The sequence below is a fragment of the Gouania willdenowi genome, chromosome 8 (genome assembly GCF_900634775.1).
Source record: "Gouania willdenowi chromosome 8, fGouWil2.1, whole genome shotgun sequence".
Lineage (NCBI taxonomy): Eukaryota > Metazoa > Chordata > Actinopteri > Blenniiformes > Gobiesocidae > Gouania > Gouania willdenowi.
Genome location: NC_041051.1, coordinates 22135781 through 22161150, shown reverse-complemented (window position 1 = coordinate 22161150; position 25370 = coordinate 22135781). Strand labels below are relative to the sequence as shown.

The following is a 25370-nucleotide window of genomic DNA, read 5'->3' as shown; positions in this document are numbered from 1 at the left end:
TTACACTTTTCCAAAAGTTCTTATTTAGTGCACGTCTTTTGTTCTCCCCTCCCACTCCCTAAAGTGAGGGATGCCCTTTGCTGGAGCAGCTGAACATTTCCTGGTGTGATCAGGTGACTAAGGATGGCATCCAGGCCCTGGTGCGCTCCTGCCCTGGCCTCAAAGGCCTGTTCCTCAAGGGCTGCACACAGGTAAAAACAAGCTTTTATATAGAAAGGAATTTGAAATGTATATAATGGAATTATTGTTGTATAAATGTGTATGACTAATTTGTTAGCAACAATTTTTCTCTTATTATTTTTGCTAAATGCACTTCCATAAAGCTCTTTTTGTGACTAGCCTTATGGAATAAGGAGTAGATGAATCGTTTTATAGAAAACTACTTATGAGAGAGAAGCAACAGATACAGTAACAGGGCTGAGGGACTGTGATCCTGGTTCTTTGCACAGTATTCAGTAGCTACCACCAGTGTTGGGAAAGTTCATTTCCTACACAAACTACTTCAAAGTTCAGCTCATAAATTTGAAAATGAAGTAGTTTGGTTCATAGTTAAAAAAAAATTGAACTGAATTCTCATTTCCAAAAAGGATGTAAGAAAAAAATCGATTTGCTGATATATATCGAGATACTTCACAGCACAATTTACATGTCAATCCAAAAAAGTCCAAATTGTCCATTGAATTATACTAATATATATGCATAACACGTAAACACCTGGTCACCAGGTGTCAGTGAACCACATCAGACCTTGTTAAACTACCTCACTCCTCACTGCATTTAAGCTGGGAAGTTTATTGCACTTTATTTTCATAAAACATACTGGGCACTTTTATAGATGTGTGTTTTTTTTTTTTTTTTTTTTTAAAGAATTTAAGAACTTAACAAAATCTGAATTTGTTGTAGAAGCAAAAGTTAAACTTTTTTGAAAAATGTAATTTAACAGTTTTATAACTATACTACTTGTTTTTGATATTTGTACTTGAATTACAGTTAGTTACCATTTACTTGTTCTCACAAGTTTAAAAAAAAATGAAATAAATTGTATTTCATACCATTTTTGTACTGGTAAAGGTAAAATTTGTCCGTCTTGGAATGCTCTACAGAATTCTGGAACTCTGCTGAACAAAATTCAGAGCGTTCACAATAACGTTCATCAGGCAGAAATAACGATCGTCCATTGAATTTCGTTCAGGATCAATACTGGCTACCACTGCCAATGAAATTAGGACTAGCAAAGAAGAGTTAGCCATGTTTGTATTTGCGCCTCACGCAACAATAGCATGATCTTGATTTAGAGGAGGTTGATTGTGGAGCTAATATTGGCAGTTTCAGTGGTCTTAAATAGAATACATGTTCTCTCAAACTATGGTCATTATTGAAAAGTTAGTCGACGGCAGGTGGAATGTAAACTTTTAGACTTCAGGTCTAAAGGAAACTTCTCTATAAATATAAAAGCACACGTGTACAGTGCATTAAAATCCACACCTAATATACACTGTTTATCACTAGCTCTAATTATTCTACAGGCTACTATTTCTCTAACCACAAAGGTAAAAAAGTTTTTTTCAGAGTTTATTTGGATGTTGTGTTGCACGGCTGAAATGCAATTGAAAAAATAATAATAATAATATTCCATTGAGACAATTTGACTTGAGGAATGTCAGATTTTTTTACCCTACACCATTATTTCCTCCACAGTTAGAAGACGAGGCCCTGAAACACATCGGGGCTCACTGTCCAGAACTGGTCACGCTCAACCTGCAGACGTGTTCAGTAAGTAAAGTTCATTACGTTTTTTTCGTTGAGTGATTGTAATTTTTATTTCGAACATGAACACAACAGCAGTGTATTTACCACAATGAGATAATATTAATTAAAAAGTCAAAAATCAAACAAAGCAAAGAGAAAATAAATGGTTACAAAATCCTACATGTGAAGCCTGTACATGTTTGAAAAGGGGGAGGAGGAAGTATAAACCTATATGATCCTACCCCTTGTAATATCAAGTACTATACTTTATTTCTATACATTAACCTTCTCATAATATACACCTGTTTACACTATAGAATCAGACATAATTCATTGATATATATCTGTATAATTATACAATTCATGTAATCCACCTTACCCCTTACTGAAACACAAAAACTTTAGGTTATGTATATAACCCCAGTTCTATGAGTAATATGAGTGAGATGTCTCACTATGGGATGCAACCTCTGGCTGCATTCCTCAGAAGCATTTATTTCAATCTGCCAATCCTGATTGGCCGGTGAAGCGCGTCCGTCCACTAGTGGGTGACCCACCTCCTATAAAAGGAGGACACGGACAGACGCGCAACATTCAAAATAAGCACCTCTTCGCCTCGTTTGAGCAAGAAGGGTAGTCTGGTGAGACAACTCACTCAGAGAACCGGGGTTATATACATAACCTAAAGTTCTATTTCATAATATTTCGTGAGATGTCTCACTATGGGATATGGAAACTCCCGTAGTGCAGACATGCTTATCGAGTGGTACCAGCCTCCAGGGCAGAAGTCTGATCACATCTGGAAGGTAAAACTGGAAAGGTCCAGCATGTAAAAGCAGACAGACATGAGGGGCGAAGTCCAAACCGCCACTGCACAGATGTCCTGAACAGACACTTCCCTGAACAAAGCCCAGGATGTGATATATGCCACCGCTGTGGTATTGTCCGTCGTCACGAGGACATGATGTCCCCTGAGAGACGGAAGGAAGTAGATCAGCAAGAGGAACATTGCTTACAGTTCCAAGTAATTTATGTGAGCGCGCTGGAAGATTGCATCCCAGCGACCCCTCACAGCCCTTTCCCTCGTGGGTCCCACCCCAGCCTGTAAGGCTGGCGTCCGTGGAGACAACCTTCCTGGACGTAATGATGCCCATAGGCACCCTGTCCGTCAGGAAGCCTGGGGCACACCAGTGGCGCAGAGCCGCGCCACACTCTGGCATAACCAAAACCCTCCTTGCGCCATGACGCACAGGATCAAGCCTTTGTGAGGCCACCCACAGTTGTAAATTCCTCTTGTGAAGGCAACCACGGCGGATCATGAGGATGGCCAAAGCCATCAACCCGAGTAAACAAAGACACATTCGAAACTGATTTGCCCATTCTAAACAATTTGCGACACGCGCCGAACGTCTTCACCCGCTCCGGTGAAAGACGCTTGGTGAATGGCACTGAGCGTAGAGGCGGTGAACCTCATCGTGTCTCTTTTTCTCCTCGCAGCGCCACTGCATGGAGGACAAAACGGATCCGTAAATCCCTTGGGGAAGAACGGGGGCATCCAGGATGTCGCTCTTTTCTGTGTCAGACAGTTTAGCGAGGTCGAGCCAACGGGCTCGCTCCTGAACAACCATGTTGATCATCACCTTTCCCATAGCCTGCACGGAGCAGCGTTGGGTGAGGCAACCGTAGATATTTCCTCCATTGTCGCAGGGTCCTGAGACATGCGAAATCCTCACAGAGTTCAGCCTGATAGGCAGTGAGAAGAGAGAGGACATTCAGCGCCCTGACTGAGAGGGCAGCGGCTGCATACGTCTTAGCGGACAGGTCTGACTGGAGACGGTCCACTCTGGACGGTAACACCGGTCTCCGGAGGGGACACAGCGGGCTGTCGCTGAAGCAGGTGAGCTGCAACAAGAAGCTCCACCGACGGTATACAAAGTAGTTTGAGGCTCTCCATCGACCCACACTCGAGGGATGAGGCACCTGACACAGGGGTCTTGCCGGTGAACGGACGGTCCTTCCAGGGATGAGCTACTTCCACGAGCAGCTCAGGAAAGGATTTGTCTCTTAGCGCCCTTCGAAAAGGGGAGCTTCTTCCCTTCATAGCGGGACCTGATGGTTTCAGCCACTACGGTGGGCCACGGAATGGCCAGCTGAGCCGCAGCGCGTTTACACACGTCCACCGTGTCCAGGCTCGGAGGATAGGAGACGGGCATGGAGCCCTCCAATTCCTACTGTGAGGCTACAGAGGTGGCATGAAGCCCGCCGCAAGCCGGGGTGATGAAATATCAGTCCTCCTCATCCACACCCGAGCCGAGGGGGTCAGTGGAGTCTTCATTAAACTCCCCACAGTTAATCACGATGACATCCTTGTGAAATGGGGAGGGAGACGCCAGGCCAAGCGGGGAACCTCAGCTGGAACCCTGAGCAGCCGCAGTTTCCATCAACTGAGTCTCTACTTCACCCGCCTCCATGGGGACACCGTGAGGGAGGAAGGAGTCCTGCTCAGACAGGCATGCCAGCCTCCTATGGAGGCTCCGTGCATTAAACCCGATGCAGTTCTTACACGAGCCTGGAGATTCAACCGCCATGCGGGCATGTTCTGGACTCAGGTAGTTGGGGCAGAGTTTGTGCCTGTCCTTAGTGCAGATTTTACCCCCACATGGACAGAGGCGAGCCCCAGAGCATCCGGCTCCCTCGGTGAGAGGCACTTTAGCCTCCATCACCGCGTAACGCAGTGAGGAGAGCAGGTGCCTTAGCTTGCGCTACCACAAGGTAGCTAGCACAGGTGCTATCAGGGATGCAGGCCACGTGCTAGACCGTCTGAGACAGCGAGGACAGCGTTGGTTTTTTTCGAGACGGCAGCTTTTGCTTAAGTCCGAAGCTCGGATACTGTAGTATCTGTAGCTGGAGCCGGGCTACATACTTTCGTGAGAGCCCAGAGGGAGGACCAACGTGCGCACGGGCCTGTAGGCGCTGAGGGCAGTGGAATCAAGATGACAGCGAGGTGCGCTGAGGTCAACGCACCGGCCTTGCGGCAAGGAGAGTGCAGCAGGGCTAACATCAGAGTGAAAGAACCGCTGGGGACCAACGTGTGCCGGAGCAACAGCGTTGGAAGGAGCCGTCAGCCGAAGCTGAGGCAAAGCAAGGTAGGAGCTGTATTCTACCCACTTCTCGACCTGTTGTGGTCCAGAGCAGGCCCTAATTCTGCCAGTCTGCGGCGACTGGAATAAAGAGAATCCGCTTGTGGACAGTTAAGCTGGCAAAATCACGCGAGATAGCGGAGAGGAGAAGAGGTGTTTGAATGGTGTACGTCTATTCGTGTCCTCCTTTTATAGGAGGTGGGTGGCTCCCTAGCGGACGGATGCACTTCACCGACCAATCAGGATTGGCAGATTGAAATAAATGCTTCTGAGGAATGCAGACAGAAGTTGCATCCCATAGTGGGACATCTCACAAAATATTATGAAATAGAACTTTGGTTTGTTGTTGTCCATGCTAATTTAACAGCTATGTCACGTTGCTGAGGAAGAATAGACAGTTAACTGATACACAGAGAAGAACATCTGGCTTTGATTTAAAGTTCTGTGGAAGTTGAAATGGCCAGCAGCCTCCTGAGACATCGAATTATGTACCTACACTTTCTTCCATCCTTTATTTTACATTGTCTTTAGTTTCTCTTTGTTTTGCTCTGGGATTTCATTGGCTATTCATAAAGCACAGGCCTGGGAAACAAAGTTGCCTTCACATGCTGACTGCTGCAGTGTTCAACGATTTATTTTACAGCACAAATAAACACCTTCTCTCTGTCTGAGCAGCAAATCACAGATGAGGGACTCATCACTATTTGCCGGGGCTGTCACCGATTGCAATCTCTGTGTGTGTCTGGTTGTGCCAACATCACAGACGCCATCTTGCACGCCCTGGGACAGAACTGCCCTCGCCTCAGGTTAAAACTTACACCTACACATTTTACTTTACTCAACAACAACAAAAAAGTGTCCCATTTAGATTTAAAAAAAGAACAACCAAAAAACAAATAAGCAATACAATTCAGAAATTTAAATTGACCAGAAAAGCAGAAATTTGAATAAAATAGAAATTAGATTGCAAAGAAATGTTTGAATTGAAATGCACGTTTTCTGCAGTGCAGATGTGTAAAGCTCCAGCAATCAGTCACAGCTGAAAACCTGTTTCTTCCAAAAATGAAGGACGGCATGAAAGTGAAGCTTAAGCTCGGTTATTTCCAAATGAATTTTTGTATCTGAATTCTTGAAACTTCAGTTTCGCCTGGAAATGAATGTGAAACATACATTTTAACACTTAAAAAAAAAAAAGGAATATATGGCATGAAGTTTAAAACTTTTTAAAATCTACATCAGATGTAAATGGGGAAAAATGTAAAATATAAATGAATTGAAAGAAACATATTGATTTTTCTTTTCAATAGCATCTTTTAGTCAATTTACAAAAATGAATCTATTTAATTTAATACAATTGTAATCCAGGTAAAATCTACCTTTTGTATATATTCATAAACTATAATATTAATTTACACATATACACACTGTATTTAGTATATAACAGGTAGAACTCACCTTTTACTGTAAACTTGTTCTTCCTTGGTTTTGTAAATAATTTAGTTAACCACTATAATACAAGGTGCCTTCACCATTCAAATTTCATAGTGCCTCCGTCTCTTAATTGCTTACACCAGCTCCATTAGCCAAGCCTAGTTAGTTATCCATTTTAGTCCCTACTATAGCCACTAGCAACTGTTATATAAATAAACAAATAAGCACCAGGCTCGTGTTACACTCTTGAATGTGTTGACTTGGAATTAACTTTTTTTTGTCCTTTTCCTTTCAGAATATTAGAAATTGCACGCTGCTCTCAGCTCACAGATGTTGGCTTTACTACATTAGCAAGGGTGAGCGTGACATCGGCCTCGATGCCTGAAAAAAAATTGATTTCTATGATATGAATTTGCTCTAAAAGAGAACACATGTCCTCTGCAGAATTGTCACGAGCTCGAGAAGATGGATTTAGAAGAATGTGTTCAGGTAAAGAAATGATATTCTGTCTTTTAATGATTCTACTAATAAATCTGTCTCGGTCTGTATTTCTGACACATTTGTTGGTTATTTGTCCATCAGATCACAGATGGAACGCTCATCCAGCTGTCTATCTACTGCCCTTGCTTGCAAGTCCTGGTGAGTGTGTGTTTGTGCCTCCTCAACATATTGCATTTCTGTGGCATTTTCACACAGTGTGCAGCAGCTTGTTTTAGCAGTCGACTGTGTAGTGATCTCCTGCCCCTGGCCCTACAGAGTCTGTCTCACTGCGAGCTAATCACAGATGATGGCATAAGACATCTCGGCAGTGGACCCTGCGCACACGACCGCCTGGAGGTGATCGAGCTGGACAACTGCCCCCTGATCACAGACGCCTCTCTGGAGCACCTGAAGAACTGCCACAGTCTAGATCGCATCGAGCTGTACGACTGCCAGCAGATCACCCGCGCAGGCATCAAGAGACTAAGGGTGAGTCATGTGGGATGATGATGATGATGATGATGGGAAAGGACTGATTCATCTAATGCACTCTCAAGTAAACACTTGTTTTGTTAACTCCACATTTCGATGTTTGCTGCTTGATTTCAAAAGAATTTTTTTTTTTGTTTTATGCAAAGTGGTGCCACATCCTTTCTGTTTGTGAGCTCTAACAGGCTGACTGTTGACTGTTATTCGGCTATTATTTGAACAGTCACTGCACATGTTTCTCACCAAACTGTGATGTTTATTCATGTAAACAATTTGGCCGTGTTGTCGCAAACATAAAACAGACATTGTAAGTTCTACAGGTCTGGATGATTATTGGGTAGACATCCTAGAAATGCATAAAATGAGTGTGGCATTTATAATTTCTTGTTGTTAATTGTTGGTCAAGCTTGCATTTGATCCTTTGTTTTGTTTTTGATTTTAAGCAAAGTGACCACATGGAGCTCTTAGCTTTGCTTCGTGAACACTTAAGTCAGTGGTTCTCAACTGTTCTCGCACCATTAAATCGAGACTCACTTTTTTTTAGAATTCAACCAACCATATTTAGTTTTTCAAAAATCGCTGTTGAAAACACACATATATATAATCTTTTTTAATACATAAATGTATATATTTGTGCAACATGCATTTCACAGCATGCCTGTCAGAAGAAACGTTTCTTTCAAAATAAAAGACAGGTCCAACATGAGAGACATTATGTATTTATTTATTTTTTATTTTTTTATCAGCTGTCTGCGACCCACACAGTATAGGTCTGCGACCCACCAGTTGAGAATCACTGACTTAAGTAATGTTACTAATTATGGGTAGAGTGTTTGGGCATGCAAGACTCTGCAGATCATCAGCCCTGCTCAATACATCGTCTAGTGTAATTTACTGGTAATACGAGATACTTCTTCCAGAAATTTGTACTTTGCGCAATAACTTGATTTATTATCTACAGCACACATAAACCCTATGAGTCTAACATGATGTATTATATAATCATTCAGAGCTCGTTTTACTTTTAAGCTCATGCTGGTACTTTGAAGGTCTGGATTCAAATCAGGCTGCGTTCCTAAAAGCTTAAAAGTGCTTTCACATTGAACTCGACTTCAGCAACTATAGTTGCTCAAATTGCCCGCGATGAGTCGCTAGAACATACAGTAGCTGCACTTTTTCCTCGCTTCATCTACCCAGCCAATTTCAAAGCCTGTTTCAAGCTCAATTTTGGATAATCCTACCACGGCACTGTACTTGTACAAAATCCAGAAATGTTATTTGATGTTATTACAGTCCAGGTAAAAAGGAGCACATGTGTCTTACAAGACATGGTAGCTGCATACAGCCACAAGGACTTGTTCTTCCACGTATTTAAGGTGAGGTGACATAGGGAGAAACTCATTGCTGATTTAATGTGGCTACACAGCTTCACTTGAAGTTGCTTGAAAAGTTTAAAATTTTCAACTTTCAGCAACTCAGATCGTTCGATTGAGTCACTGGAATTTTGTGTGTCATGTCACTTTAAGGGAGGTTGCTTGACGTTGCGTCATTGACATGGATTTTGAAGGTAATCTAGTCTCTAGAGTCGTTGTAGTCACTTTTGGTGTGAACGCACCTTAGGTGCCTTAAAGGTGTGTTCACACCACATCAAACGCGACTAAAGCGACTGCAGTCACTTCAGTCGCCTGTGATGAGTCACTTCAACGTAGTGGCGCTTTTTGGTCGCTTCATCACCCCAGTGACATGATGACCAGCGAACAGTGTGCGCGGTGACGGGAGAGAGAGGGGGCTGCTGCATCGAGAGGGCTGATCACTTATTCTCCGGCCGTACTTTTACAGCACTTATCATAGACAGTGCCACTTTTATTGTTTAAATGATCAGCTTACAGAGTTACAAAAGGATGAGTTCACTCAAAATGTAGGCTTATTCAAGGTGTTAAACACTTTAATTTTCCCCTCCGTAAGTTGAGGAAGCGTACAGCCCTCCCGCTGCAGCCGTCTCACTGTAGCGGGAGGGAGGGCTGCTGCCTCGGCTCTACAGACAGTGACAGCCGGGGGAGTTGTAGATTGAAGTCCCTTGAAAAGTTTGAATTTTTCAACTTTGAGCGTCTAGGTCGGTCGCCGCAATTGCACAAGTCGTGTCGCTTGAAGGGAGGTTGCTTGACGTCTCGTCATTTACATTGATTTTAAATCTAGTCGCCAGAGTCGCTGAAGTTGCTTTGGAGCTGTGGCTTCTAACCACATTGGAATGACACACATACTAAACTACATCATGGGTTCTGCCTTTTTATTCATTGAGGCTATTATTGCTCTATTTCTCTAATCCATGTTTTTGATAAAGTGGGTTTAGTGCAGTGTTTCTGATACCTTTTAAGACCAACCCATACAACAAAAACACACACCACCACCAAATGCTTTATGTCTTCCAAGACTGCCGATAATATGTTTAAAATACATAAAATATCATTTTTTTTACTTGGAAACAACACTAGCTTATGACCCACCTGTGATCCACAGACCAGACAGACTGGTCTCGATAGTTGTTAGATTCATTTTTTTCTATCTGCGAGGGATAGATTTTGGTCACTAGTTAAAGTTAGGTTGATAGATGTTTCCCTTTTATTCAAAGTAAGCTTTGCCAGATGAGTCACTGCTTCACCCACAACAAACGATGAATCAAACGAAGCAGGAAAAAAAACGAGCTGAACTTATCATCTCTGACAGTCTGTGACTGACTGACGTAAAAGTTCAGAGTTGGTAAAAAGGTATTTGTTGCCCACAGACGGACTAAAGCGTTTCATGTGCTAGTAGGAGTGATTAATAGTGCTCCGCCTGTTGACTTTTCTTATTTCTCCCCCACAGACCCATCTGCCTAACATCAAAGTGCACGCATACTTCGCTCCAGTCACTCCACCGCCCTCGGTTGGGGGCAGCCGTCAGAGGTTTTGCCGCTGCTGTGTTCTATTATGATGTAAAGACAACACACCCCAACCCCACACCACCACCAGCACCTCCACCACCCCATCTTTTCCCTTGTACCCCCATGTCCCTCGTCCACTAGACTCCCCTGGCCTGCTGCTCTCATCACAGACTACATGTTAAAGTGAAGCCCACCCACTTTGGAGCTGCAGAGAGAGGATGAGAGCCAAACGACGCCAATTTCCCCCAAAAAACAAAAAACATCCACAAATCTCCCTTCCCTGGGAGGCAGGCATTAACACACAGAATTACTCTACCAAGAATGTCCGCACATTCCTAGTCTGTGATATTTAGGACTCAGTATTACAACGAGGCTTGTGTAAAATTACAGTGGTCATCACCGTTGAGGTTTCGAACTATTCATCAAATGAATTAATCAGCATTTTGTTTTTAGTTTGAATCCGTCAAATAAAATTACTGATTCACAATGTGAACAAACCCTCCCTAGACCTCTGTATCCTGTGTGTGTGGAAGGCCACCTTACAGCTACCTCTGGACAGCAACGTCACTTGAGTTAGACCGGTGTCTGCTTTGTTTTGCAAACTATTCGATATTCAAAAAAGGGGGCAGAAAATTTCTCCCAAATACAAACCCATACAGAGACCCAGAAAAAGCAGTAGGAAAGGAAAGGCTTATGTCAGTTTGTTTTGAGAGAAAAAAAAACAACCTGCAGCTATTTGCACTTACAGTGACGCAAAGATGAGACACTTTACAAAGAAGACATCTCAGAGTTGAAGACTGGCTTTTTACTAACAACACGCCCGAAGCGAATCTTCCTCATACGCGTACACATACCTTCAACCCTCTATCCATCTCCGTTACAATCAGAGGCTTCTAAATACTGAAGACAAAAAGGAATATTTTTTTAAAAAAACAAGACCACAACTATGATTCACAACTGGGGACTTGGAGATGCCAAATGTTGCATGTAACACTTCTAGTTTTTTAAAAACCTAAATGTAAATATGGATTATGGAAGTCGGAGAGTTGAGGCCATTTCAAAAATGACAAACGCATGATGGCGCCGATGGAAGGAGACTCAGTGCACATGAGTGCCGATGGATCTGGAGGTCCATTCATCGTTGTTTACGTGCAAATGTAAACAAGAATTTATATGTGCTGGACAACAAACCAGTGTTAAAATGAGTTGAGACTAATTTGAAAAAGACACCCCACCAAAAAGGAGGAAAAAGATTGTCAATACAAAGGTTCTTCAGATCAGAGGAACTACGAAATGATGTGCACGATGTCTGGAGTGGCATTAACTCATATGAGGCCTTGCAGGGTAGAGATTGAACTTCCTGCTTCTATCGTTCTTTATTGAAGCAGAGGCGGTGGCAGAATGACCCGTGGCGTCACTGCATGGGGAAGTCGACCGAACCTTTAGCGCACAATTTGGGCCTGCTGACATACATGATCGAATGATTCTTTTTCTCACAAACGAGGGCTACAATGGACTCGAGCTCTTTGCCCATGGAAATATCAAAGCCTTTCTCTTATGAATCGTCTTATCCTGCACTCGCATGTGCTTTATTCAGTTTCACTTGTTCCTGTTTACTTTCTAAATACGTCTGTAACTACTTTCTGTTTCTTTCATGTGATTTTTTTTTTTTTTTCAAATCTCCGTCTCACTTCTGTTTTGCTGTGGTTTGCTATTTTGTTTTTGAGTGTCATGTTGAGTTCAGGCCCTCCTCCAGTCCTCAATTTTTGATCTGGCAACATTTGTATTCCGTACGAGTTTATTGTTACTAAATATCAAGGGACCTTTGTCCAAGGAAAGTGTTGGTACCAGTGCAATTGAAATTCATTATGTTTTTTTTTTTTTTGTTTTTTTAAGTGATTGGAAGAGGATTTAAGGATGGCATGTATGAATGGTTTAGGGTTTACCGATTGAATGTGTCCATCGACGAGAAGGCTGTGTAAGCTTTGTGTCCCGCTTTAGCAGAAACAGTTTTCTCCATTAAGTGTGCTTTCCTCTCCTTCATTTTATACCTTGCTTTTTTCTGAATCCCCTTCTTCATCAATGACACAATCTATCCAAATGCATTAAGACGAGAGGAAAAAAAGCACTATCAATATTTGTTTTTTTTGGTGACAGACAAAATACTAAATAATGATCCTGTTGGCCATGTGGTTTGTCAGCTACAGTAGGATGATACAAGCTGAGATGAATCCAGTGTAATCCAGTCAGATCTGTTTTGTTTGAATGAGGCTTTAAAGGGGATTAGGTTGGAACTCGGAGTGACAACGACAGAGAAATATAGTCTTCTATGTCTCTGAGAGTTGATTCCAAAAGTGAGATATGCAGTCGCAGGATTCCGACGTGACACCTGCTTGCACTGATGATGCTACTGACGGTATCGCCTGTGCAGCTACACACACAGTACAGTACCCAAGATACACACTCTGACTTGATTACAAATACCAAGACTAGTACAGAATACACTAAACACCACGTTCCTTTCCCTACTCGCATCATCAAAGCACCTCTGTTGTCTCCATGTCACACCTCCCGCCACTTCACACAGAAGTGTTTTGCTCCGGATCCGTTTGTTTTCAGTCTCAAACACTGGAGTAAGGGTAAGGATTAAGAATGACCAAGGGCAAGAGGTGAACCTACTGTCTGTGTGTTCATGGATGATTGGCACCTTGAGAAATTTCATCAACAGTTTTGACAATGACTGTAGTTCATATAATTACTGTAAATATTTTCCTGTTCTTTTTTTTTTATAATTAACCTATACAAATGAATATGTACGTATGAATAAATATATACCTATATTATTACGACGTATCTGGTTTTGCTTTTTGTTGTAGTGTGTTTTTGCACCACTGGGTGGCAGTGATCGACCAGTTGGACTCCTCCAGAAAACGTTGCCAGTTTGGGATGGGTTTTTTTTTTTTTGTGTTATTTTTTTTTTTTTTGCTTCAAATTAAAATCCATAGGCATTTTTGCAAGTTTGTGCATCTGGCAACACTGATTCTACCCTTACCCCTATGTTACTCAATCAACCTACAGTCATGTTTTTGGATTTCCCGGAGAAAACCCACACAAGCATGGGGAGAACATGCAAATTCCACAAAGAAAGGACCCAAGTGTCCACGCCAGGGCTTGAACCAATGATCTTCTTGCTGTGAGGCAGGTGTTGCATGTTCTCCCAATGTGTGTGTGGGTTATTTCTAATTTGCTCTTATGGTTAAAAAAAAAAAAAGTGGTAAACCTTTGGGAGATTCTAGATTTATCGTGAAAGTGAATATTTTGATTATTAGTCCATCAGTCAGGTAAAGACCATTCAATTGAAGGTGTATACAGGCTAAATAATTGAGGAAGGATGGAATGATCGGCCAGGTCAAAAAACCCAAATAAATTCTCTACGTGCATCTTATTAATAAATCAAATGTTGGGCAATGCTGCCACTCAGCATGAACACTTGGGTTGGTATCGATCAGACCAAACCAACATCTTTGGTTATTTGAAATGTTAACCCTCGACAAGCAAAGTAGAACGTTTGATACAATTTATATGAATCATATAAGGTCTTTTTTTTAAATGTTGGTTTGATTTAACAAAAAGTATGTTAAGTCATGAAGAATAAATGTGTGCATGTTCTCACAAGCACACACTGGTTTTCTGCTATCCTCCACAGACCAAAAACATGTATTTTAGCTTTAGGGGTGTTGTCCCTTTGGGGTAGGGGCGATTTAATGTATTGACAAGACAGTCTGGCATGAAAAAAAACAAAAAAAACCAGTCCAACACATTAAACAATTTTAAATGCAATAGAGCCAGCCTTATTAGCCTTTTTCGGCTATTTACTCCCCGTATTGACATGGAGGTTTTTTAAATTATTCTTTAACCCAGTGGTTCCTAAACGTTTTCTACTGCGCCCTCCTTTGAAGAATAAAAAAACTCTCAGGCCCCCATCCAAGGTCATTCTAGCGCCCCCCAGTTTGGGAACCATTGCTTTAACCTAAGATTTTTTTTTTTATCTTATCAAAAAATGTACACACAACATTTTATAAGAAAAATCATTTCAATAAGTATTACATTAGTGCTGGGCATACAGAGGACTGAAATTGTGTTTCTTTAGACCCACCAAGTGAAATGTGTCCCATTTGTACATTTCTTATTGGCACACCAGGTAATGTGTGTGCTTTTGTTTTGTTGTGTGTCTGTGTTGGCCCTATAATTGACTTTTATCACCTGCCATCCACTCTGGGTTAGCTGGGCTAAAAATAGCTCCAAAATCCATAATTGGATTAAACAGCTTAACAGAACAATGAAGTCACTTTTTCCAAATCTTTTTTTTTTTTTTTTTTTTTGGTGGTCGGTGGGAGTATAAATATTTTCATATAGCTTTGTGTGCTGTAAAATACCCAATGAGAGTCTCATTTCCCTCATCATTTAACTGGGTAAAGAGGCAGAAAAAGAAAGTGTTTCACACTTGAGTATGCATTCATTTAATTGAAGTCATAAAAATATGTTATTCACAGTGAAGAGGTTCAATTTTCAGCATCAGTAAATCTCTCACAGCATTATTCTAAATGGAAGATTAACTTTTTAAATATTGAGCCTCAACTCAAAGGTTTGCTCCTTGAAAATCCTTTTAGGAGGGAATTTATTGAAAATGAAGTGAATTAGAATTGCATTATTTCCTAGTTTTTTCAAGTACAGAGCTGATTTGATGGTAACACTCGACTTGAAGTTTATACAAAGGCAGATATTACGCTGTCATTATTATGACATGACACCTGTCATTAGCATGAATGAGGTGTCACAAAGGCTGTTATTTGTTAGAACCCTAACCCCTAACACCACTATAGCCCTCCACCTAACCCAAAAATGCCAACATAGCTCCAAAGGTGTTATTTAGCAAACAGCACTTAATGACAGCCTTCATGACACCTTATTCATGCTAATGACAGTGTAATGCCAGCTTTATGTATAAAACTTTAAGTAAAGTACCAATCTGATTGTAAGGGGACTCTAGCAGTTAGACATAGAGCCTGAAACAGAGCGTACCAGTAAAGATTGTTTGCTTGATGAAGACTTAAAAAAGCTTGAAACATGACAAGCATTGCAGATGTTCACAGGAAATATTTTAAAAAGAAAACCCATTATTCAAGAGTTAAATCCTTTAAAGATAAAGATTTATTCCTTTTGAAATAAACACAAAGATGTGGTCAATAAAAAAGGACTCCTGTGTTAAGTTTCATCCTATGTCTGTTCTATATGTCCTCCTGTCTGAGGTAGACCAACAATCAGAATCTGTTTTACCCAGTGAAAAAAGCAGAGGCTTTGGTCTCGCAGCTCCATGACGACGGCTGGGATCTATCTTCTGCCACATGGGACTCATTTTGTTCTGCTCATCCTCCTCTTGTCTCTCACTGGGATCAATTCTTCTGCTGATGTTTTAATGTTCATTTTTAGCTGCACATTTTTGACACCTGGTGGGATGAAAGGGAGACATCTAAAAGGAAATGTTCGTCCCCGTTTTCTGAATCCATTCAAAGTAAATATTTTCTTCAACAGAAAGTTCATTCTTAACAACATAGAACTTCAAACTTGTTTTACACGTTACTGCTTTTGCTTTGCCACTCTGAGTGAAACATAATGAATATGATACCAGATGCTCTCCTTGTCTGTCTTGTGATGCTCACACACGCCCACTCCCTAAGACTTTTAGAGAGATTAGAGCTAACTTTGAAGTCGGGATGGGATTGAAGTCAGCCAGTTCAAATTGAATTTTGAAGTTCAACGTGAACTAATTTGCAAAAAGGCTCAGCTGAACTCACTTTTAAGTCGTTTAAACTCTATTTCACTCCCTGATAAACCATTGCAGTCGCTTTTATTAGAAGTATATATCAGTGTTTTCAAAAGGAGACAAATCAATGCAGCACTGCCTCAGGAGGCTGGTTAAAGCAGGTAGAGAATCACGGGCAATGATATTCAGAGGCCCCCAAATCTATTGCATCATTGCTGCTACTTGAAATGAAGTGCTAAATGTGAAGCAGCAGCAGCAACACAGCAGGCACAGCCTCAGTTCAGTGCCTGTCTGCTATCTCTTACCGAAAAAGATGGAGGAATATAGCTCAGCACAGTTTCTCCAAAACGGATAGATCGTAGAAATTGAATCCAACTCTAAAAGGATCATTTATCTTTAATAGAGGAGAACATTTTCTCCAATGAGGTTTACAAATTCTCAACCGGAACAAGCACGAGCTTCATGTGGAAGATAATAAATTCCAAAAAGGGCCAAACACGCAGGTGCAGTGGCCATCTGCCACGAGTTGTTGGAGTTAGTGGAGCAACCGACAGCTCTCACGCTGATGGAATTCAGGAACCACAAATGAGAAAACATTCACCACTAAATCGGTTAATCTGCATCTCTGTGACACAGATGCACATCAGTGGATGTTCTCCTGCAGCCAAAACCTGTCATTTTAAAAGCTGGATGTGGAACTTTGGTTTAAAGCACTGATGTGCAGTCAGGGTAGGCAAGGCAGTGCCTACCCAAGGGTGAATTGATATTTTGATTATTTGTTTTAATTATAACATAATTATAAATGATTAATTTTTTAATATCCGATAGCCTACAGTACCTATAAGCTTGAAAGTGTCTGCATTTTGTGTGTTTCATAGACCAAATGACTAAACATCACTATTTCCTGGTACAGCACAGTCTCACTTTGCTGTAAGGCAGGAGGAGGCCACACCCCCTGCTCTGCCTCTTGCCCCATAGTGTGTTTTTATGTTTGCGGTTTTATGTTAATGGTGTTTTACTATGTTGATTTTGTTAGATTAACACTTGCCAGCAGAAACATATGAAATTGTCATTGGTGGTCTCGATTTGCGACGTGCCTACCCAACCCTAGTGGTCACGGCACGTCACTGGTTTAAAGCTGATATCCAGAGTTTCTGAGAAACGTCTCAATGTCCCGCCCTAAACTACCACCTAAAGAACATCTCCAGAGTGAAAGGTTTAATGACTCAGAAAGATCAGGAGCAACTGGTCCATGCTTTTATCTCCAGCTGACTGGACTATTGTAATGGTGTTCTAACAGGAATCCACCAAAAGAGCATCAAACAGCTGCAGCTGGTTCAGAACGCTGCAGCTCAGGTCTTAATCAGAACAAAGAGGCCAGAACACAAAGGTTTAAAGTCTTTACACTGGCTCCCAGTCAGCCTCAGAATAGACTTTAAAGTTCTGCTGCTGGTGTATAAATCTGTGAATGGGTTTGGTCCAGAATACATCAGTGAGATGTTGGTCAGGTATGAACCCAGCAGGTCTCTCAGATCTATGGACACAGGTCAGATAGTGGAGCCCAGAGTTCACAGTAAACAATGTGATGCTTCTATGCTGCCAGCAGAGCTGAAGTCAGCATCCAATGTGTGCCTAAACAGCTCCAATTTCTGCCACTGCCTCTCCCAATCTACCAGAAGCCACACCTCTACTTTTATGCAAGCGCATCGCAGAACATAATAAGGTCGCATTGATATAGGTCTATGGGTCAGGTAAGAGCCAAAATCATATTTACCTGTTTGCTGTTGTGACACGTGGCCTTGTTTACGTGCACAGTTCCGCATTCACTTTGATTGACAGTCTCAAAAACAGGAAGTCGAAGCCTATTGGCTGGGCGCACTCGGCAATTTCCATTTCTATAGGGGTCTATAGGACGAATGTACTGTATTTGAATGACCATCGGCAGTAGACCATAGTTAAAGACTAGTTAGGTATTTTTTCGCATTCCAGAAGAATCATACATAATCATAGATTTCTCAGCTTTACCTATGAGACAGCCAAATGTGAGAATACTTCACTTTATCTAACCAGATTGAACTCAAAAAAGGTGTACATCAAGGCTGCGTATTCAGCCCGGTTAACTTCATTCTATACTCGCCTTCAACCGTCTTATTCACACACCGCTCCAACATGATCACAAAGACGGCTCACGGCACTGATGCCGTGAGCCGTTTAACCCGGTCCTAAAATTATAGACAAAAAGAAGGTGTCAGTGTAGCTAATAGTTTAAAAATAATAATATATCACAATATAATTTTTTTATTCAATTAATTTAAAGTAGTGCAGGAGTTTAGAGTATGATAATATTGAGCGAAGTATACTTTGTCGGTTTTAAGTAGCTTAGAAGTTTTTAATTAAAATTACAATAGTAACTAAAAGAGGAAAAAGAAGTGGAAACCCTCTTGTCTGAATTTATCAGCCTTGCAACAGCATTTTGTATCAAATCATATCAAAGAACTTTATTTTCCAGTGCCAGAGCATTTGCACATACTGTGTATACAATTGTCTTGCCCAGCAACATGAATATTAACACAGGCTATATAACATCCACACAACACATACAATAAATACTATAGATTTTGAAAAATAGGTTTAAAAAGTATCTGATGATACTTACAAAGGTATCTGGATGATGGAAAGATCCTGAGGAGGTGGAATTGGATGAAAATGGCTCAGCCATTCCTAAGTCTGATGGATGTGGACACAAAGCTTGACACGGTCCTGGACGTTAGTGACATGTGTTTCTGCCCTCAGGGGAAAGGACTGTGTTGGCTTTGCAGTGTGTCAGCTTTTTAATCATTTGAGACATCTTCAATATAAAGACATTTGCATGGTGGATCCTGTTTCTTATAGTCAAGTCAAGAATTAGGTTTTAAATCCTCCTGTGTCGAGCTTACGTCAATGGATACAAACTCAAGTTTACTTTTAAAGAGACTAATTTCAGGGTTACTGGGGTTTCTAAATGAATAAGGAATTTTAAAAGAGTTTGTTTTGCTTCCTGAGTGACACAGATTGTTTGGAACTCAAACTCAAGGCCCGGGGCCCGGGCCCCTTTAGAGCATCAAATTCAGTCAGCTCGAAAAAGTAAAAATTATAGAAAAAACATGAAACTTTTTGTAAATTACCAATAAGTTCAATTGTAGATTTCACAGCTCCTCCAATTATAAAAAATCAATTAAAATCCACAATATTTGCAGAGTTCAGTTTATCACATCTGCAGTCATTTTAATGCAGAACAGTTTTTCCAAAAATCTGGCAAATTTTTGCAAAATTATTACTATTATATTTTATTATTATTTCCCCAATTTCCCAAAATCAGTGAAATTGAAGTGAAAATCCTGCAGGGATTGATATATTCATATACTTTATCATTTATATGTGCAAGTGCAAACCAGGGCACATTAATGTTAAATTTGCTCACAAATCTGTGGCCCACTTAAAGTCAAACTGGTCCATATTTGGTCCCTAAACTAAAATGAGTTTGACACCCCTGGTTTAGAAAATGGGTAAAACCCCTATTTTTTTTTTTTTTTTTTTTTTTTTTTACATTTTAACAATAATCACACTACTGATATTTGTATTTCATAATATCTCTGCCATGTACTAGGCAGTAATTGTACATGTACCCCACTTGTGTTTATTATCAGCCTAGGGGTATATGAGGTAGGGTGGCTGGCACTGGTGCTCCTCAACAATCTACAAACTGCAGAAGCAAAAGGAACATCATTCAGCCCCTCTCCATCAGTGGAAACTGTGTGGAGAGGGTTTCCAGGGTGGTGATAGAGGATGAGCTGACATGGAGTGTCAACACTGCCATCATCAAGGAGCCACAGCAGAGTCTGCACTTTCTGAGAATACTCAAAAACAACCACTTCACACTGCTGGTGTCCTTTTAGGTTGCTTCATTGAGAGCAGTGTTTTTCAGCTGCACAGGAAGACACTCCAGAGGATTGTCATCATGCCCCACAGCCTGAAGGAGAATCAGCTGCCCTCTCCCATCTCTGGAGGAATTAACATTGTCAGGAAAGCTCAAAAATAATTGCCATTTCATCTTGGACACTCAGTTAATGAGTTATAGTAACAGTCTTCATCCCAGAGCCATAGCTGCAGCTCAGCCAATGCGAGCCACTAAAAAGTTTACAACCTTACAATGCCTGGATTATGTGAAGTACACATGCAAACACCGGCACTTTTAACCTGGCCATTACCCACTTACGTGTGTTGCCATTTTTTTTTTTCTGTATAACTGCATCCACCTTCGTTGTAGTATTGTGGAATGCCGAAAAAAAAAAACAAGACGTTTTGATTCTGACAAAGGGAACATACATGCCAAATAGGAAAGTACTAAACCAGGGGTGTCAAACTCATTTTAGTTCTGGGGCGAAAAATACAGAATAGTTTGATCTAAAGTTTTAGGTCTCAGGTTTTAGGCAGGAAAACAAACAATTTCATCAGTCGTGTGCCAAAGTTTGCTCTCCACTTATAAATTAAACATAAGGTTTGAAAGGCATCAACAACATCTAAGCAATAAGTGACAGATGTCCTTTGTCCAGTTATTATTTAATGGGAGACTTTGTGGAATCATTTGAGAAAAATTGCGACAATTGAATAGAGGTCGAACAATTTACAACTGATTTATTTGGTAATTCACACAATGATTCATGTTTTCTCTGTCATTTTCACTTCCTCCTGCGGGCCGAATCGGATGCTTAGAAGGGCCAGATTTGGCCCCCGGGCCTTGATTTTTACACTTATGGGCTAGACGCTAAAACAATAACAGATATGTTAAGTAGGTTTACCTGTAGGACAAACACATTTGGTTGGATACCTGAAGAAGGAAACTTGCTCTGCACATCATAAATGTGTAAGGGTGGACTGGCCATCTGGCATACCGGGTATCGTCTGGGTGGACCGTCGATCCGAAGTGGGCCGGTACGGTATGACACTTTTTGAGTCTGCTTTGGTGCCCCCTATTGACGTATGGGGCTCAATAATAACTAAGGGTGCAAGGAAAAATCAATTGGGGGATATATTGTATATATATTGTAACAACTGGCCAAAAATGGTCCAAAAGTGGCAAAAGCGTGGCAAGAAAAGAGTATAAAATGACTAAAATCAACCAAAAGCAGGTCAAGAGTTGCCAAAACATCAGCAAATAAAGAGGAACTGGGTAATATGTAATGGCAAAGGGTAGCTTTAATGCTTTAATAAGCAAAATGTGGCAAACAATAGTGGAAAAAGCGTAAAAATGTGCAACAAAAAGAGGCAAAATGTAGTATAAAAAGCAAACAAGTGGTATTTATTTTGCAAAAGGTAGTGCTTATTTGAATGAAAGTCCCCCCCAAAAAAAGAAAGGACAAAAAATTGAACAAGTGTCAAAAAGAACTTGCAAAAATGGACCAAAAATATGGGAAAAGGGGTATTTATTGGCAAAAGATATCGCTAAAATCTTTAAAAAGGAGCAAAAATGGGGCCTGGGAAGTTGCAAAATGGCCAAAGGAAATATGTAAATGTTAAAAAGTTTCCCCCTTTTATGATTTTCTGGGGTAATAATAATTAAAATGAGGACATAAAAATCCACATGTTGAGCATGACTGACTGAATAACGACTTCTACGTGCTTTGCTCTCAGTGATAATGTAGTGGGTCTGGACATAAAAAGTCAGGGCAGGATTTTGTCACAGGCCACCTCTGTGAATGTGTAGATGTAAAATAAATAAATAAATAAATCTCTGTCACAACTCACTCCTCCCATGTCTGTGAATCCGGATTTCGTCAAAAATAATTCCTGCGCGGTTGTAAAAATTGCTCCAATCACGCGCCTCAGACGCACGGAAAGGCGTGCCTCACACTGCGCTTAAAATTAAGTGTGCAGCTGCCACACACACGCACACACACACACACACACACACTGTTAAGGATTTACACCAATTGAGATTATTTTTGATCACAGAACGATAGTTTTTTGGATTGTTTTTCAGTAAAACCGAGGGTTTTTTAAGCCGACACTCCTCGCGTTTTCACCCGAAAAAGACGGACTGTGCATTTGTGGAGCTTTACTGCTCACCTGAAACAATAGGGTGACACTACAGTGCACGCTACAGTGCACGCTCACAGGGACCGGTCTTTACGCGCGGCGTGGCGAGACATAATCCGGGTTGTGATCAGATATATGACCGTCCCAACACAGTAGCGGGTGTGTGGAGACCCATTGGCCGTGAGCTGTCTACCTCTCCGGGGCGCACTGATCCCACTGCTGTGGTTCAGTCTGCGTTTTTTTATTTTATTTTATGGCAACATCGAGAGATCACCTGCTGACAGGACTCAGTCAAAGGAGGTAAAAGTTCGATCATTAGTCTCTTTTAACTCCTCTTTGACTCAACATACCAATGATGACTGAAAACAGTGAGATGGAGGGCGACCCTCAGCTCCAGCGCTCTCCAAACACCATGCCCATCCAACCCATGACATCCAAGGTGAGTTCAGTGTCGCTCTAAAGTCCATTTAGTGCTTTAAAAAAAAATTTTAAAAAAATTAATTGAATTTCTGTAATTTATAGGCATAATCTCTACATAAGACTATTAGTTTAAACACTTTAATATAAGTCAATATACACTAAAATGTAACAGCATTTGTATACTTTACATTTCTGGTATTAGTAATATTTTACATGTAGCCCAGATGTGATCTTTTGCAGTTATTCACCTAAAAGTGTAAATAAATAATTTAAAAAAAATCATTTGAAATGGATGACCACACGTTACAAATGCAGTTGTAGCGTCATGACTGCGTCACTCAGTGTAACACGCGAGGTATGATGTCACCAAGGGTGGATCTTGACTTTTACACAGAGTGGCCAAAGAATGAAAAATGACTTTCTGAAGGGGTCTGTAAACCACTATGGATTTATCTCCAGTTTGTTTTGAAAAGTCTGACACCAACCTATTTAGAATGCCAATGCCAATACTATACAGGTGGAATACTGAGTTTTGGTTAAGATACACAATATTGTGTTCAGGGGGTTGATACAATACTTCTATGATATTTTGAAAAGAAAAAAAAACACATAAAAATATTTGTCTTTATTTATTTAGTTATTATTATCATATCTATTTAATTAAAATGTCTGAGGCTTTCAACTCTGTATGAGCTTTACCAGTTTTAAACTTAATAAAAAAATGAATAAATAGGAAATTAATTAATCAATTAATTAAATAAATTAAACTTTAATTAATACTTTTCCTTTCTAAACTTAAAAAAACTTGAAGTGCCACTACCAGACTGAAAATTCATGCCAGTCTGAAACGAGAACCCCGAAGCTAAAATATGGTCGGACTCATCATCATTATAACATTATTATTATTATTATTTTTTAAAGAAAACAATCTACACAGTACTACACCAGACTTTTTATGATCCACACATACTGCCTTTTAGGGGTGTGCCAAAATATCGATACAATATATTGCAATATTTTGTGGTACGTTATCGATACACTCCCACCAAATATCGATTATTTTGTTCCTTTTTTGCACAAGTTAAATGTTCCCAGGTTTTTAAGTTTACAAAGAACAAATTGATATTAGTATTAGCACTGGAATGAATGTGCAGTCTGCAGTTTAGGTTAAAGTTGACCTTTACACATGGTGGTAAGTATAAGTTAAAATGTGTGTCCAGGTTTTCATAGACCACCCAGTTGTTTATATTATAATGCACTGACTGAAATGTTTATTTTTGATATGCAGCGAAATTTTCCAGTTTTCATATATTATTAAGCAGCACTGATATGTGTCCATGTTTACAGAGAAGTTGATAATACTAGCACTGAAATGAGTATTTTCTGCATTAATTTTGTTTTTAATGGTTTAAAGTTAATTTGCACAAACATCATTTAACAATATTTTGGTGAAGCTTTATTTTGTACCAGTTCTTCCCTTAAAGACTTAAACATAACACAAGGACATGTGACTAGTTGTGGTCAGTGTGTGTTCAGAAGAGCCACTGTGCAGTATACACTGTGTTTTACTTTACTGTCATTCATGTGAAATTGATTGACAATGTTTTGTAATTCCTGTGAAATGGATTCAGTGCAGCAGATACATTCTGAATTTCTTCTGTGACACAGATATCGTAATGTATCGTGGATTAAATTTCCCGCAATATATTGATTATCGCACAATCGTGATGATATCGTTATCGTGGGCAAAAATATTGCGATGTGTCATATCGGGAGGTACCTGGCGATACCCAGCCCTACTTCCTTTGCTGATCTGTTTGGCAGCAACATGCATCTGCTGCATTTAGAATAAAAAATAATGGTTTCAAAATAATCAATTTTACTGTGCAAATCATTGTCTAATATTTTTCAAATAAGTTCCAATGTGGACAACAGTAGTGTTTATTAAAGCAATTATCTTTATATTTAGCTAAAATATCAGGAAAATACTAATAAATGGATCCGACTCTTCACTGCTGCAGAAACACAATATGGCTGACTCGAGTGTACAAACCATAGAATGTTAAAAAAAATGGACGGGACAACATACCGGGAAAGTGAAGATTTTTTTCTAAAGTTCCCCCTGCTGACTGGCTGCAGTATAGGTCATTAACCCCGCCTCCTCAATGATAACGGATGGGATGTTGGTCAAACTGTAAAGTTAAAATACTTTTCCAAACCTAAATTCTGCTGGGATCATTGGTTATTATCACCCTACATTGTGTTCATTTTTCTGTGAAGTTTGTGTTTAAATAAGTTATTTGAGGTTGAAAAACGGGATTTGACGTCATATATGACAATGATTGACAGCCTCAGATCTTGTGTAGCTCTCTTTGTGAAAAGCATAAGCAGTTACGTCGTGAAGGAAAGCCTTGACGCCATTAAACTTTTCCGTTCAGTTTTTTTGTGTTTTTTGAGCTACTAGTACTAGTATTAACCTCTATGATCTGATCATCTGAACAAGACGTTGGTAGAATTTCTAGTGGGAAAGATACTCAGGTTCTTGGCATAGCTGGGCTGCGTAACTCAATCAGGGCACTACGCTAAATGGGCGGGGCGTGTTACCAGGGCTCCTCCCACCAGTCACCACTGCGCAGACTCTGGCTCCGAATGACGTAAAATTTGCAAGATGGCAGCGCCCCTAAGCGCTTTATTTTGGCTTCGAGAATGTTGAGTGGGAACAGCTACATTGCACGCCCACTGGTATAAACTGAAAAAAATTTGGTAGTTTTTGATGGTAAAAGCAATTCATCTTCATAGTGAGCTTCTAAGGCAAAATAATCAAACTGTAACATGTGCACGT

General features: G+C 40.4%; 2 protein-coding genes across 3 annotated transcripts in view; both read left to right on the top strand.

Moving 5' to 3' along the window:
• Nucleotides 1-10711, top strand: part of fbxl20 (F-box and leucine-rich repeat protein 20) — a 23791-nt gene extending 13080 nt beyond the window's left edge. The window contains exons 8-15 of one of the 2 annotated variants that reach the window (XM_028455711.1): nt 65-191; nt 1699-1773; nt 5565-5695; nt 6616-6676; nt 6765-6809; nt 6903-6959; nt 7077-7289; nt 10152-10711. In XM_028455711.1, the coding sequence (XP_028311512.1) occupies nt 65-191; nt 1699-1773; nt 5565-5695; nt 6616-6676; nt 6765-6809; nt 6903-6959; nt 7077-7289; nt 10152-10259 (817 nt within the window). In that variant the 3' untranslated portion in view covers nt 10260-10711. Of the gene's footprint in view, nt 1-64; nt 192-1698; nt 1774-5564; nt 5696-6615; nt 6677-6764; nt 6810-6902; nt 7290-10151 lie in introns of both variants that reach the window. The other variant, XM_028455710.1, reaches the window with a different exon arrangement.
• An 11279-nt stretch (nt 10712-21990) lies between these two features.
• The window catches only part of LOC114468532 (SH3 and cysteine-rich domain-containing protein 2-like), a 38416-nt gene continuing 35036 nt past the window's right edge, over nt 21991-25370 (top strand). The window contains exon 1 of the mRNA XM_028455496.1: nt 21991-22547. Within this exon, the coding sequence (XP_028311297.1) occupies nt 22461-22547 (87 nt within the window). The 5' untranslated portion in view covers nt 21991-22460. The remainder of the gene's footprint in view (nt 22548-25370) is intronic.